Below are 15091 nucleotides of genomic sequence, written 5' to 3'. Positions count from 1 at the left end.
TTTTGTCTATTTTTCCAGAATGTGTACCTGCACATTAAATGTTTGGATGTTGTTTGTTCCGGGTTTTTTTTTTTTCTCTAAATTTATACTTTATTTTGGCTTTTGTCTGCTTCCTTAGTTGGATTTGTTTCTATGCAGACAGATCTTCAATAATTGCACAGTGGGGACATCTGCAGTGTTACAGCAGCAAAGGGAAAGTGGAATGTCTACAAAACGTCACTAGAAAATAAAGATGAACCAAAACCCGACAAAAATAGGATTCTTTCATGTGTGGATATTCAAAACAAATGCACTGATATGGAAAATAACATTACACATATCAATGGTATAGCACAGATTCCTCCATAAGTAAAAATACTTATACTAGAAATGCTAATACAGCATAGATTATATGTCCAAAACCTACATCTTTTCAAGTGGTAAAATATGTCAGTTTCTTCATGTTTGGTTGTTTTTAAAGTTAAGAGTTAAAACTTTCAGATGCGTCCAGATGAAAGAAAAAAAGATTTAACACATTAACTTTAGGTAAACATTAAATACACACAAATGTAACACTGGGACATGAAAACGTTGTTTACTGATTTTGGGAGTCTCCCAGGTCTCCACAGTGGCGTAGTGGTTAGCACTTTTGCCTTGCAGCAAGAAGATCCCCGGTTCAGATCCGGGGTGGGCCTGGGATCTTTCTGAATGGAGTTTGCTGAGGATAAAGCGGTGTATAGAGAATAGATGAATGGATGGGAGTCTCCCACATGTAATGGAATGAACCATGTTGCCTGGATAGAGGGGGGGTGTCCACCATCCAGCGTTTAATTCTGAGGAAAACCGTAAACATGAAGAAGGAATATTTTGTTCCATATTTCAAAAACAAGCAGTTTGGAGAATTATATTATCAGAAAATAGGCTTAAACTTTCAACTTTAAGCCCAGATCACTGCGGGTTCAGGGGGAACGTCCCCCTAAAGTGCACCACCCAAGATCTGTGAATAAATACACAGAAGGAGCTCAGCAGTCAGCTGTAGATTAAAACTAAAACAAGATGATTCAGTGCGTTGTCGTTGTTTTTACTCTATTTTGCCCCGTAGCATTTCCAGGTAAGATTTGATTTCTGTCTTTTACACTGTCTCTAATGACACTAACAGAAAACTGTCAGTCTTAGTTTCATTTTCAAAAGTAAAAAACAAACAAAAAAACTAAAACTGTATTAAACTCCATTAAACACTACTGTTATACTGACAAAGTTGTCAGAGTTACTAAGTGGAGTCACAATGCTGTTTAGCAGTTCAGCAGATTTTAGGAGCTCGTTGGATTCTGAAATGATTTCCTGCACTGTGATCCGTTATTTTACAAACGTTATTTTGTGTTATCAGCCACTTTTTATTGGTGATCGTCTGCCAGGTGCTCACTGTTGTCCGTGGAAGCAGATAAACTAATGTCTCGACTAAAATATGAAAATGTTAGTGTCATTATGTCATAAAAATATGAAAAAAATGTTCTACTTTCACTTACTCGTTTAAAACAAAAAAGTAATTTATTTTTCATAATATAAATGCTATGTGAATATTTTTCATTATTATCACCATCTGGGATGTGTCAGTTATTAGCACCAGCATTGATTTTGATGCATTATAATTTTTTTGTGCAGTCTCATATTTTTATATAGACTCAGGACCATAATAACAAAAATGTCATTGTGACAAAACTATCAAGCTATAAAAGAATAACTAAGGGACAGCTCAGGTGATCCTGAGCAGCCCTAACTAAAAGCTTGATCAAATAGGAAAATTTGATCTTACAAGTAGAGAGGATGTCTGTCTCCTGAACCCAAACTGGGAGTTGATTCCACAAAAGAGGAGCCGATAACTGAAGGCTCTCTCTCCCATTCAGCTTCTGGAAACTCTGGGAAACACAAGTAAACCAGCAGTCTGAGAGTGAAGGCCTCCGGTAGGATAATATGGTTCTGATAAAAACTCAGAGTGAGTCAATTCAGTATATCCAAAACCGAATACCTTCATTTCCCTCCAGTGAAACACTCCTTGATATTTTCCCTCACTGCATCTTCTGGAGTGCGGGACATCCCAGAGTTTTTGGGTTCTGTACTGGTTGATGAAGTTCAGGCGGGTTACTGTGACAGCAACATCAAGACGGCTGAACCCAAAGTGGACTGGATGAGAAAGTTCATGAAAGAAAACCCACAACAACTGGAGTGGTACGTTAACAAATGCATTGAAAGCCAGCACTTCTTCAGAGCCACTATTGACAGCTTGGTGAAACGCTTAAACCAAACCAGAGGTAAGATACTTTTTAAAAATATGTTTTCAGTGCTGAAATGTGTCATCCCTCTGTTAGAAGATGCTGCACTAAATATCAGCCCTTCTTCAGTGTTTTTTTAGGATTAAGCTTACTGACTTGCAGCCACTGCTACTACTTATGTGAAGCTAACATCTGCCCAGCTCAAACATCTGCAGGCAGAAAAGCTGATGTCTTAATGAAATTATTTGCTGATGAATAAGGTTTTCTACTACAATTTTCCTTGCAGACACGTAATTCAAATATTCCCCATAGAGATCTCCCTCAATCATTAAATCGTGGACACGAGTTTCGTGGACATTTCAACAGCTTGATGGAATTGCCTAACTCCCAGTAATGGTTTCTCTCTGTTGCCTGTGATTTAGACAAATTCTCGTAAGATAGTGAGCTGCACATCAGATGTGTGCTCCATTTGTACTTCAGTCTGATTCCCCTTTCTGTTCCACATCAGTTTTTCTCTCAGATCTTGTTTTATTTGTCATTTTTGTGCTTGCCTCTGAAGGTAACATTACCTTTAAGTGTTGTCTGCACATTTTCTAATCCTGACAAATTCACATAACCTAGGCTGTCATAAATTGATTACATTAGATTTATTTCCATTCTCTTGAGAATTCCTGAAGCATCTTAGTTTGGCTGCAGGTTTGTTCCCCTTTTCATCTGCTATCATCTAACAAAACCTTCTGGTCTTTGAGGAGGTCTGCTTTCAATCCAGGCTTTCCTCCTTCATGGCAGCTGTGAGACAGTTGAATTTAAATTCAAGCATCTCTGCTTTGCTTTGTCTGCTCACTACTAAAGGTATGTTGGTGCTCTAATTTTATGGGCTCCTTCCCAATGTGTTCAACCCAGTCATTGTGCACCTCTGCCTGCCTATCTGGCCTGTTGGGCCTGACGGGGCCTGCTGCTGCCCCGGGTGCGGGCGGCTCTCATTGATGGTGTTTCCTCTTTCTGGTGCTTCTGCTCTCAGCCAATAGACACTATTATTTCTTTTACAATAGTGTGTGTGTGTGTGTGTGTGTGTGTGTGTGTGTGTGTGTGTGTGTGTGTGTGTGTGTGTGTGTGTGTGTGTGTGTGTGTGTGTGTGTGTGTGTGTGCATGGCTGTGTGACTGTCTGTGTGTGTATGTCTGTGTGTTCTTAGGAAGTATGCTGTGGGGCAGGGTTTGGGAGGGATGTGGGCCATTGTCTTTTTATTGTTTTTTATTGTTTGTTTTTAACTTGTTAAGCACTTTGTGCTACTTTTGTATGAAAAGTGCTATACAAATAAACTCCGATTGATTGATTGATTGATAGAGCCATCCATCTCATATTCTGTGTGGTTGGTTGCAGCCTCCTGATTACATCCCTGCATGCTGCAATAGATCTCAGTGGTAAAGTGACGATATTTACTGTTAGGAATTCACTCTCAGTTTCCCATTGTTCTTTATTTCTGTCTCACTTTGATCCATCCACAATTTTAGGATGATGATGACAATCACCCTGTTAGGCCACAGAACAAGACTATAGAGTTGACACACAGGGTCAAAACAGGATAAAAACACAAACACATGCATTGTTAAAACATAAAAATGAGTGAAATCATCTCAACATGGGGACATTATGGGAAAGAGGGATCAGAATTTTATCTCTATTTATCAATACATTATATTTTTATGTGTTACTATTACGAAGCGTATGTAAATATGTGCACCCTCGCTAATATTGCAGAATAACCTGTTTGTGAAGAAACCAATAATCAATCCTAACCTGCAAATACCCCTGAATTTAATGATTCACTGTGGAGTTTTCTCATTCACACATGATTCAGTTTGATATTCAGAGTTACTCAGTAAAACAGTTTGTATCTCTGAGGCCTAAAAGACACTCTGAAGGTGCGATAACTCCTTATTTATCCCAATGAGGAGAAATTTGCATTGTCACAGCAACAAAGTGGAAAATGCAAACATGTAACCAATGTCAGTAGGAAAATATAAATTAAACAAAAGTATACATAATTACGGGCTCAGATTGTCCAAATAACTGTGGATGTGGAAATAACTAATATTGCATATATCAGTGGTATTGCACAGAATGTATCAAGAAAAAAAACTGCACTAAAAGTATTAATATTGGACAGATTTTATTTATATTTTACAGATTGGTCCTAAAGTGGAAAAAATACCGACTGCGCAGATTCTTGTAGATGTAGAAAAACAGAGTTTTTAAATGTACAAAAACTTAATAATTCACAGCTGTTAATGTTTTGATAATGTGCCAAATGAAGTATGACAGTTTTTCAGTATGAAATCTCCTGAGAGCAGTGCTGGTTGTAGTTGGCTGTCTGTCACTGTCAGAAGATTGTTGAGGTCATATTTGTGCCCATGTCAGCCAGCCTTAACAGTAAACCAATAAAATCTCCCTTTCTGTGTCCCAGGTGCTCACATCCTACAGAGAATGAGCGGCTGTGAATGGGATGATGAAACTGGAGAAATCAGGGGTTATATTCAATATGGATATGATGGTGAAGACTTCATAGCGCTGGACCTGCAGACGCTGACATGGATTGCTTCAAAACCAGAGGCGTTCATCACCAAACTCAGATGGGACGCAGACCAAGCTGAACTAGATGACTATAAATACTACTACGTGCACCTGTACCCGGACTGGCTGAAGAAGTATGTGCAGTACGCAAACAGTTCTCTGCAGAGAACAGGTACAATTACACAACCTGAGATACACACAGTTCTGTACTCCATCTGCTTCTGCATCCAGTGAAAATAAAACAATGCGTAAACAAATTATGATTCAGCTGACTAGGGAGCTAGGCGTAACAAAAAAAAACAACAACCAAAAAACAGAGTATTATTAAAGTAAAGCAATTTGTTGCTTCCTGATATAATTAGCAAAAGGTAATAAAACTAAATAAACAGGGCTGATGGGTGCTGCTAACTTAAAGAACCAATGAAAACTGAGTTATAAAAACTAATTAAATAAAATCGCAACTAAACAACCAAAGTAAATTCTGTAACCAAACTTAAAGACATGATAGCAACACCCACGTGAATAACAATAGTAACTAAACGAGCGTCTCAAAGCACATATTAGTTACGTGTAGTCCATGGCCGTAGCCAGGTATGAGGTCAGCGAGGTCCGGACCTCACCTATTTTTCCGAGTTTTTTTTTTTTTCGCCAAATATGCCCAACTGAATAAAACATAAACTCATAAAAACTTGAAACCTCTCTGTGAAACGTGCTTGTAAATTGTAAATTGTGGTAAACATCCATGGGCTTTGTGTTCTGTTTGTGCCTGTGTGCGTGTTGCGGTAAAAAGCTGTTTGATCTGCTGATGCACGTACCCGCAAATGCGCCCTGTGACGCGCTTGGCAGCGGGCCAAACCCCATTCATAAACTAGTGTTTTCATTATTAGCACTTTGTAGACCACATCCCCGCCCATCTACACCAAGGTGACCACAATATATATTTTTTTAGATAATTCGGCACTAGTTCGGCCTCTCAGATCATCTGATCAAAGAGTTTAATTACTTTTATCCACAGCGGAGAGCGCGTCCGGCGCTTTTTTTTTTTTTGATGAGCGCCTGGCTCATCAGACAACATACAATGTATGTTGAAGATATTTCTAACCTTGCCAGTGACGACTTGTGCCTGTGAGAGGTCATTCTCAGCCATGCAAAGACTTAAGACATGGCTTAGATCTACCATGTCCAACGACAGACTGACAGGCCTGGCCATGATGCATGTGCATCAGAAAGTGGAGGTGAACCGGGAGAATATCCTTCAACTGTGGGATGCCTCTGGTCACAGGAGGACTCAGCTAGCCTTTGATGTAAAAAGTTGATTTGTTTTTTTGAAAAAATATACATTTTTGTTTGGAAAATGCTGATTTCACATCATTAAAAGATATTTAAACAACAAACATCTTGTGTGACTTGTAGCCTAAAAAAGATATATAAAAATAATTTTTTTTTTAAAAACATTGAAAAATTTTCGGCGTGCGCTTTTCACGCGCATCATGGACCTCACCTATTCCAAAATCCTGGCTACGGCCCTGGTGTAGTCACTTCTCAATAGCTACAAAAAACAAAAGACAGTTAACTCCTCACCTAGTTAAGCAGCTGCTAACAAATGTTACATATCTTACAAAAAACACAAGAGGCATGAGTTGAGCTGCTCATGTTAAATCACAGCCACCTGGGCTTGTGTTGGGCTTCAGATTTAAACCTTAAATGTGGTGATTGCTGAAGTTGGATTGGATGAAGGTGGAGGGAGCTGGGTGGTGGTCCAATCAGCTTACGGCAGTAGGTGAGAAGAGGAGCAAGCTTCAGAGCAGGTCTGGAGCTCCAGGTCCGTCATCAGTGATTGGAGACAGGTGGCTCTGGAGCAGGGCCGGACTGGGAAAGAAATTCAGGCCGGGAGATTTCCAATCAGTCAGGCCACTTCCGCCACCGCAAGGGTTGTGTCATGTGGGATAATGCACCAAAATTTTGTTTTTTTTCCTTCCAAAAATATGCCTTTTACAGTTATGTTATAGCAATTACAACACTACTAAACAGACAGTAAGTCTATTAAACACAACCATAACGACAGCTCCATACAGTCCAGTACTTTTCTCTTCTGTAATCTCTTCACTACCCTCACCAATTTTTCCAATGTTTCCTTTTCCTATTATTTATATAACATATGGAATTTAAAAAAATATATCTATTATTTTGTCAGTAAATCATTTAGATGTCAGCTGGTCATAGCTAATAGTATATGCAAACACCAATGTTCATTTTATAACTGAAAATTGTAAGTCAACTGCCTATCCTACCTGAAGAGGGGGTCTCAAACGTTTTCAGGATTCCTGCAACCCACCTGACACCTGTGGAGCTTATTTGGGCCAGACAACTGACAAAATGAAACAAATTTTCTAATATAGCCAAGCAAATCAATAATATACCACTCATTTTTTATTATATTTTGGCCTTTGAAGTCTGATGATGCATTTGTGAGAAGAACCGACCGTTTGTAAACTTACTTGAAGTAGCAGCATCATTTATTTTCAACTGTACACTGCTGGACCTGTGCGGGGGTTGATGAAACATGTGTGTTATTTTATAACACTTTGCCCCTTCCTCCTCGAGCAACCTTTTTTTCTTCTCCATCTCCCTCTCATGTCTACCTTTTCTCTTCGTCTTTTCTCGTTTTTTGCCACCAGCTTTCTCAGGGTGCTCCATAATCTTCGCTCCTTCCACTCTCTGTCCTCACTCTCATATCACCGCTCTGCAGTGCATTATTCCCCGTTCTCGCTATGAAGGGGCGGGCCATAAAGCAACTAACCAATCATGGCACGTTTCTTCTAAAAAAATGTCACTTTGAGCAATCCCTATCCTTCTGATTTAGAGCTCAGAGCACTTGCTTTGTGTGAGTGACAGGAGGGTGGGCGTGTACTCTGTAAGGCTTCTAGCGCTGCTGTCTCTGGCCTGTCTGCCAAAAAGCCGATCAACTTTTTTTCATTGGCCTGCCAGTCCGTGGCTGGCCTGTCCAGGCAGGCCAATAGGGAGGCAGGCCACCGGGAAAAGTCCCACCTCTCCCTATTGCCAGTCCGGGCCTGCTCTGGAGCTCCTCAGCCAGGTATAATGGAAAGTCATCACAAACCATCTCCTCACACAGAGGTCACAAAGGATCCACCACATAAATATACGGTCACCAGGGACTGTTACAGACACACAACACATCCAGAGAAGTATACTATTGCTACAATGAGGAAAATAAAAATGTATGATGGTAAAAAGTGCTGCTACGTCAAATGAAGCAAAACAGGAATGTTGGTAAAAAACTGTTAAGTGTGCGTAATGTATTAATTTTAAGGATCAATGCAGCTGATTATTGATAATTGACAGCTGCCCATTACAGCATTTATACTTCAGACTTCATGTAAACATGATATTGTATTGAAATGCATTCAAGTCTGACACTGTCCCATAATGCAGGTTCAAAGAGAGCCAACTTTGTAACACCAAAAACTCTGACTTCAGCCTCAACATACCTGCTAACCCACTGATCTCACTTCTTAGTAGAGCCCTCTGATCGGTCACGTTCAGTTAAGACTCATCAGTTTCTCTCTCCAGATCTTCCCTCAGTGTCTCTCCTCCAGAAGACTCCCTCCTCTACGGTCACCTGCCACGCTACAGGTTTCTACCCCGACAGAGCCGACTTGTTCTGGAGGAAAGATGGAGAGGAGCTTCATGAGGACGTGGACAAAGGAGAGATCCTCCCCAACCATGATGGAACCTTCCAGATGAGTGTTGACCTGAACATCTCATCAATCGCTCCTGAAGACTGGAAGAAGTACGACTGTGTGTTTCAGATGTCTGATGTCAAAGACGACATCATCACCAAACTGGACAAATCAGTGATCAGAACCAATCAGGGTAAGACAAGACGGTAACTTTCTGCTGCTGTCTTGTGTTGAAACTGTTTCATGAACCCTGAACTTTGTGTTAAAACACTGTAAAAATGTTTTTTTTTAAATCCATAAAGACATTGGCTTACAGTAACATTAAAAAACACTGTGAAAATAACAGCAAATATCATTTAAATAGTGATCTCTGTAGCTGAGTTAAACATAGTGCCATTGTGTAAAGAAAATTAAAAATTACACTGTTGTAAAAGAATGAATTATTTTGTTTAATTATTAGAATTACACATTTTAAATTGTACAAATTGGCATCATTATAGATGTTATAGAAGCTCCTCATTAAGTTATGTGGACATTATGACAGTTTCGTCTGTTTTTTCCCGTTCTTTTGTGTTTTTATGTCAACATGAATGTAAATTAGTCCTTTTAGATGTTATCCTCTTATTTTATTGTTTCTTATTTTATTACTATTTATTGTAATAATTTAACAAAAATAGGAAAACCTGTAGAATAACAGGTAAAAAAAGATGTTTTATTTTTCAGTCACAGCAATGTGTTAAAGAAATTACAGTTAAAAACTTAACATGTAATATTATTGTTATTATTATAACACTGTATTGGTTTGTTCAGCGACATTACTGTCCAACACACTGAATAACCTTCTGAAGGGTGAATGTTGTGTTTTGGTTCCAGTTTCTTCCTCACTGCATCCTGCTGTTATTGGAGCTGTTGTTGGACTCCTGCTGCTGTCAGTCGGCATCTCTGGGTTCTTCATCTGGAGAAAGAACATCAATTATAGAATAATAAAATTATATATTTTCTACTAAATGAGCTTCAACACTGAAATTTTACTGCGTCAGTCCATACCTACATTTTTGTTGTTGTTGTTTCAGTGACAGATAATGAAGTCAGAATTATCATTTAACTGTTTTCTTTCTGTTTGCCTCCACAGGATTGAAGATTAGAAGAGGATACAATCCTACCAGAGACATAAGTTTGCTGCACAGCTGTTTCTGCAGACCGTCAGTGGAGAGGTTCCAGAAATAAGATCAGAGTCAGTCATCATGTACTGTCTTTGATGCTTATTAGCAGCATTTCTAATAATAATTTAGCTTTATTGGCATTAGCCAGCACACTAATGAAGACTGTTCTCTAAACTGCACTAAGTGTTTAACTTTCTGTACTACCAAAGTTTTAATTGTAGTTACAGATGCAAATGTGTCAAATCAGTTTGTTCCAGCAGAGCTGATGCTGCTGTGGAACAAATATGTCAGTATCTGGAAGTCTTGGATGTGTGTTTTTTGTGTTGTGTTGTTGTTGTTTATTCTACATCATTCAGATATCACCAGCACATTTAAACCTACTGATGTGCTTCAAAAATGATGCACTTTCTTGGAACTGTTGTGATATACATTCTATTTAGTTACTTTTATTTACCTTTTTTTATTGTTTGTAAGAACGGTATGTGTGCGAGCATGAGTGTGTGTGTAAATGAATGCAACCTTAATAAGACTTTTTTTTTTAACTTTTGTGACATTTTCCAAATTTTCAATTTTCATCTTGAATTTCAATGTCAGTGAAGTTACCATTTATGGTTCCTTGCCTGTTTGTGGTTAAAAAAAAGAAAAAAAAAAGAAAAACGAACAAAAGAAAACATTCCAAGAAATGTGTACACCATCACTTAGTACAACTATTCAACTGTTAAATGTGTGAGTTTCGTCAACTAACCATGGTTAGTTTTGATGTTTCAACCAAAAATATGGAAGAGGGTCGAGCAGCAAGTCCGTCTTTATCCAACTTCAAAGAAAAGAGAAAGTTTGATATGTTCCAGGCCTCTGCTGATTGGTCAAATGCCACCATATCATGTTCTATAATGTAGAGGGATCTTGGAAGATTGGCTGAATGAAATCCACATGCTTCTTGATTTCACTGATTCAGATATTTAATGTGTGTGGAAGTTACCAACTATGATCACTTGCCCCATAAAGAGTTAACTGTTTCCTGTTTGTCCATGTTTTCTTGGATGAAGTCTTGAGGTGTTTAAGCTGATTTTCCTTCAGACTCCTCACATATCATGTATACTAACACCTCCAGTCAAACTTGTTTTATTCACTATTTCCTTGTGATCATCTCACCTGATAAGAAAGACTCTTTGAAATTGCTTTCAGATTTTATTACAGCTTTCCATGTATGGATTTGTCATTAGATTTGTTTCACCCAACCTTCAGCAGCAGTCACTCAACCACCACAAAGACGATGGAGCTCGTTTTTCTGCTCGTTTTATTTCCTGTCACATTTGCATTTAAGAAGTTTTTAGAGATTTAAACATGCAGAGTCTTTTAGAAACCGATGTGTTTGATAAGATGGTGTAGTTTGTTTTACAGGTTTAGCATTCTGACACAACTAAAAGGAAGTGCAATCCAAACACAAACCAGTGCCTTGCAACAGTATTCACACCAGATTTTTTTATTTGTAAAAAATCTTTAACAACACATATAATGTTTCTTCCACTTCACAAATATGTGTTACTTTGTGTTGGTCTATCACATAAAATCCCAAATAAAGTACATTTAAGTTTGTGCTTGTAACGTGACAGTGCTGTTCTCACTAAAGTGTACGTGTACTTCAGCTCAACAGTGAGCTAAACTCCACTCCTGAAGGCTCTGAAGGCTCTTCATTTGCACATGGATATGGAGTACAAACTGAAATATACATAAATTCAAGAACGTTAAATGCTTTTCCTTGTCTGTGTAAATAACTTGTAAATATAAATAGTTTCTATCTAATGCAAAACAATCGCTTTTTAACATACGTTTATAATCAGTTTTTATCCTTAACTAATTTATGCACATAAATTATTGCTCACGGCATTGCCTCCGTTGGTAATATTTATATTAACCGCGAGCCGAACCACAAACGTTTACCCTTGTGTTGTCTTCAGATTCTGTGCACTTTCCTTGTCCTCCAGGTCAAAAATGACCCGCCTCCACAGAGCCTCTAAAATAGAGCAGCTTAATTGAATTTTTAACCAAAAATCTATTTTACATGAAGGAACAATGTGTCATGCATCACACACTTCGTGAATGTCTGAGTTTTTGCTCTTCAGAAGGCAGAAAGACTGGATTTAAAAAATGGACGTCACTCATTTTCATTGCATCAGACATTTTATGTTTTCTTTGCTAAAGAAGAGGTTTATTATCACTATTATTGTTACTAAGGTACTGCAGGTGTAAACATTATTTGTTTAGCAAGAGATAGTACTTTTATATTCTAAAAAAGTACCAGAAATGTACAGAAAGTAGTAGTAGAAAGTACACATTTGTGAAGAAAACAATAGTGTTTGCTTTGTTATAGATAACACCCCAAATAAAAGTGAAGTCTGTAATGATATCAAACATTCAAAATGAAAATGACTCAGCTTGCTTGGATGATACTCTATCAACTCCACTTGAAACATCATTACCTAAGTTGGACCTCTGTGTTGTCAGATGTTAACAGAGCAGTATGTCAACATACCATTAATTTCCTTTTTCTTTAGTTTATTTCATTGTTTTTGTTTTCACAAACACCTTGCAAATGGAAAATGGCTCCTAAATGCTGTTTAATTCTCAATTCTGTAAATGCACCTACTTATGACCCCACTTAATAACAGACTTAACAATAGACTTAACAAAAGACAGAGTATCTTCCAGCACCCATTGAAAATATGAGAACTATGTTTAAATCCTTGTAGCAATCTTGTGCATTCATAAAATTATCACTGTGTGTAAAAAAATCTGCTGAAAACATCAATCACTATTGGTTGCTTCACTGGCTGTGGATATATATATATTGCTCTGGGGATGTAGACTCTGATCTGTGTAGGTGGCTCTCATCATGCTTCCCAGAGAAACCACTTCTGTCAATTTACTCCTCACTGGTAGGGGCAGCCCCTTCTGTATTTTGCCTCGCAGAATGGATCTCTCTGTCGGGTTCAAATCTGGGTTGTTTCCTGTGACATTTCTCCATATGTGATGAGCCCGGAAACAAAGGCCCTCAGATTCTCTTCAAGAGCCAGTGGCTCTATCAAAACGTTATCAGGATGCATGTTTGTTGGGAACGTATCTCTCAACGCTCTCCACATCCTACTTCTGCTTGCAGCAAAGAGTTCTGCATCATTCACCACAGTTGCCACATATACAGTGCCTTGTGAAAGTATTCGGCCCCCTTGAACTTTTCAACCTTTCGCCACATTTCAGGCTTCAAACATAAAGATATAAAATTTTAATTTTTTGTCAAGAATCAACAACAATTGGGACACAATCGTGAAGTGGAATTAAATTTATTGGATATTTTATACTTTTTTAACAAATAAAAAACTGAAAAGTGGGGTGTGCAATATTATTCGGCCCCTTTACTTTCAGTGCAGCAAACTCACTCCAGAAGTTCAGTGAGGATCTCTGAATGATCCAATGTTGTCCTAAATGACTGATGATGATAAATAGAATCCACCTGTGTCTAATCAAGTCTCCGTATAAATGTACCTGCTCTGTGATAGTCTCAGGGTTCTGTTTAAAGTGCAGAGAGCATCATGAAGACCAAGGAACACACCAGGCAGGTCCGAGATACTGTTGTGGAGAAGTTTAAAGCCGGATTTGGATACAAAAAGATTTCCCAAGCTTTAAACATCTCAAGGAGCACTGTGCAAGCAATCATATTGAAATGGAAGGAGTATCAGACCACTGCAAATCTACCAAGACCCGGCCGTCCCTCTAAACTTTCACCTTGAACAAGGAGAAGACTGATCAGAGATGCAGCCAAGAGGCCCATGATCACTCTGGATGAACTGCAGAGATCTACAGCTGAGGTGGGAGAGTCTGTCCATAGGACAACAATCAGTTGTACACTGCACAAATCTGGCCTTTATGGAAGAGTGGCAAGAAGAAAGCCATTTCTCAAAGATATCCAGGCAAACTTCAAAAGTCTCGTTTGAAGTTTGCCACAAGCCACCTGGGAGACACACCAAACATGTGGAAGAAGGTGCTCTGGTCAGATGAAACCAAAATGGAACTTTTTGGCCACAATGCAAAACGATATGTTTGGCGTAAAAGCAACAGAGCTCATCACCCTGAACACACCATCCCCACTGTCAAACATGGTGGTGGCAGCCTCATGGTTTGGGCCTGCTTTTCTTCAGCAGGGACAGGGAAGATGGTTAAAATTGATGGGAAGATGAATGGAGCCAAATACAGGAGCATTCTGGAAGAAAACCTGTTGGAGTCTGCAAAAGACCTGAGACTGGGACGGAGATTTATCTTCCAACAGGACAATGATCCAAAACATAAAGCCAAATCTACAATGGAATGGTTCACAAATGAACGTATCCAGGTGTTAGAATGGCCAAGTCAAAGTCCAGACCTGAATCCAATCGAGAATCTGTGGGCAGAGCTGAAGACTGCTGTTCACAAACGCTCTCCATCCAACCTCACTGAGCTCGAGCTGTTTTGCAAGGAAGAATGGGCAAGAATTTCAGTCTCGTGATGTGCATAACTGATAGAGACATACCCCAAGCGACTTGCAGCTGTAATTGCAGCAAAAGGTGGCGCTACAAAGTATTAATGCAAGGGGGCCGAATAATATTGCACGCCTCACTTTTCAGGTTTTTATTTGTTAAAAAAGTTTAAAATATCCAATAAATTTCGTTCCACTTCACGATTGTGTCCCACTTGTTGTTGATTCTTGACAAAAAATTAGAATTTTATATCTTTATGTTTGAAGACTGAAATGTGGCGAAAGGTTGAAAAGTTCAAGGGGGCCGAATACTTTCACAAGGCACTGTATACTAAGACCCGCTTGTTGTAGAATCTCCTCCATCATCAGAACTCCCATGATGTCTCCCATGGCAGGTTGTGTCCCTACCAAACCTCCTCCAGCTTCGAAATGCACGGATATGCCCCATCTTGAAGAGTCGGCAACTTCTCAATTATGTCTGACATGTCTGTTTTCTGCCAAGGCATGTATTCCAGATTCTGGCTCCTGACAGTCACTGGACACATCTTCTCTAATGCCCTTCCTTTCCTACTCTCAACATTTCTTAAAGCCCACTGTCTCTCACTTCCTCAATCTCCATCACTGTCTCCATCCTCACTCTCATCCTCTCCTGAACCCACTTTCTTCGCTTTCTCATCCCCTCTCTTCTCTGCTCTAGCCAAAATCCTTCTGGCTACTGGATCATATTCTCCAACAGCCTCATCTCTGATGCAATAATAACCCCCCTTTCTGGTCACTGGGAGCTGAGGATAAACATCAGCACACTTCACCTCCTTCTCATTAGGTGGGGGCTTCTTCGTTGAAACCACATGTGAGAAAGGTGCATTAACCTTCTCCACTGGCTTCTTTGCTTCCTTAAA

At 39.1% G+C, this 15091-nt stretch overlaps 1 protein-coding gene across 3 annotated transcripts; it reads left to right on the top strand.

Moving 5' to 3' along the window:
- The first annotated feature begins 948 nt into the window (after positions 1-948).
- Positions 949-11295, top strand: LOC110970678 (major histocompatibility complex class I-related gene protein-like). 3 transcript variants are annotated; one of them, XM_051939628.1, is made up of 7 exons: positions 965-1090; positions 1884-1940; positions 2022-2288; positions 4715-4993; positions 8413-8715; positions 9396-9557; positions 9655-11295. In XM_051939628.1, exons 3-6 carry the CDS (start codon positions 2165-2167, stop codon positions 9527-9529), a joined length of 840 nt encoding a protein of 279 aa, XP_051795588.1. In that variant the 5' UTR covers positions 965-1090; positions 1884-1940; positions 2022-2164; the 3' UTR covers positions 9530-9557; positions 9655-11295. The 3 variants fall into 3 exon arrangements, with proteins under 3 accessions (XP_051795587.1, XP_051795586.1, XP_051795588.1); XM_051939627.1 differs by lacking the exon at positions 1884-1940 and having other exon boundaries at positions 949-1090; positions 9396-9450; XM_051939626.1 differs by lacking the exon at positions 1884-1940 and having other exon boundaries at positions 949-1090.
- Positions 11296-15091: the final 3796 nt, after the last annotated feature.

The sequence above is a fragment of the Acanthochromis polyacanthus genome, chromosome 19 (assembly GCF_021347895.1).
Source record: "Acanthochromis polyacanthus isolate Apoly-LR-REF ecotype Palm Island chromosome 19, KAUST_Apoly_ChrSc, whole genome shotgun sequence".
Taxonomy (NCBI): Eukaryota; Metazoa; Chordata; class Actinopteri; family Pomacentridae; genus Acanthochromis; species Acanthochromis polyacanthus.
Note: the sequence above shows the minus strand (reverse complement) of the source record. Positions and strands in the feature narration are given on the sequence as shown.

Bases quoted from the DNA above. Each gene is read 5' to 3' on its own strand.
- LOC110970678 (XM_051939626.1), top strand. From the start codon at position 1,036: ATGATTCAGTGCGTTGTCGTTGTTTTTACTCTATTTTGCCCCGTAGCA. The intron at 2,289-4,714 runs GTAAGATACTTT...TCTGTGTCCCAG, and splicing joins ACGCTTAAACCAAACCAGAG to GTGCTCACATCCTACAGAGA. The intron at 8,716-9,395 runs GTAAGACAAGAC...TTTTGGTTCCAG, and splicing joins AGTGATCAGAACCAATCAGG to TTTCTTCCTCACTGCATCCT.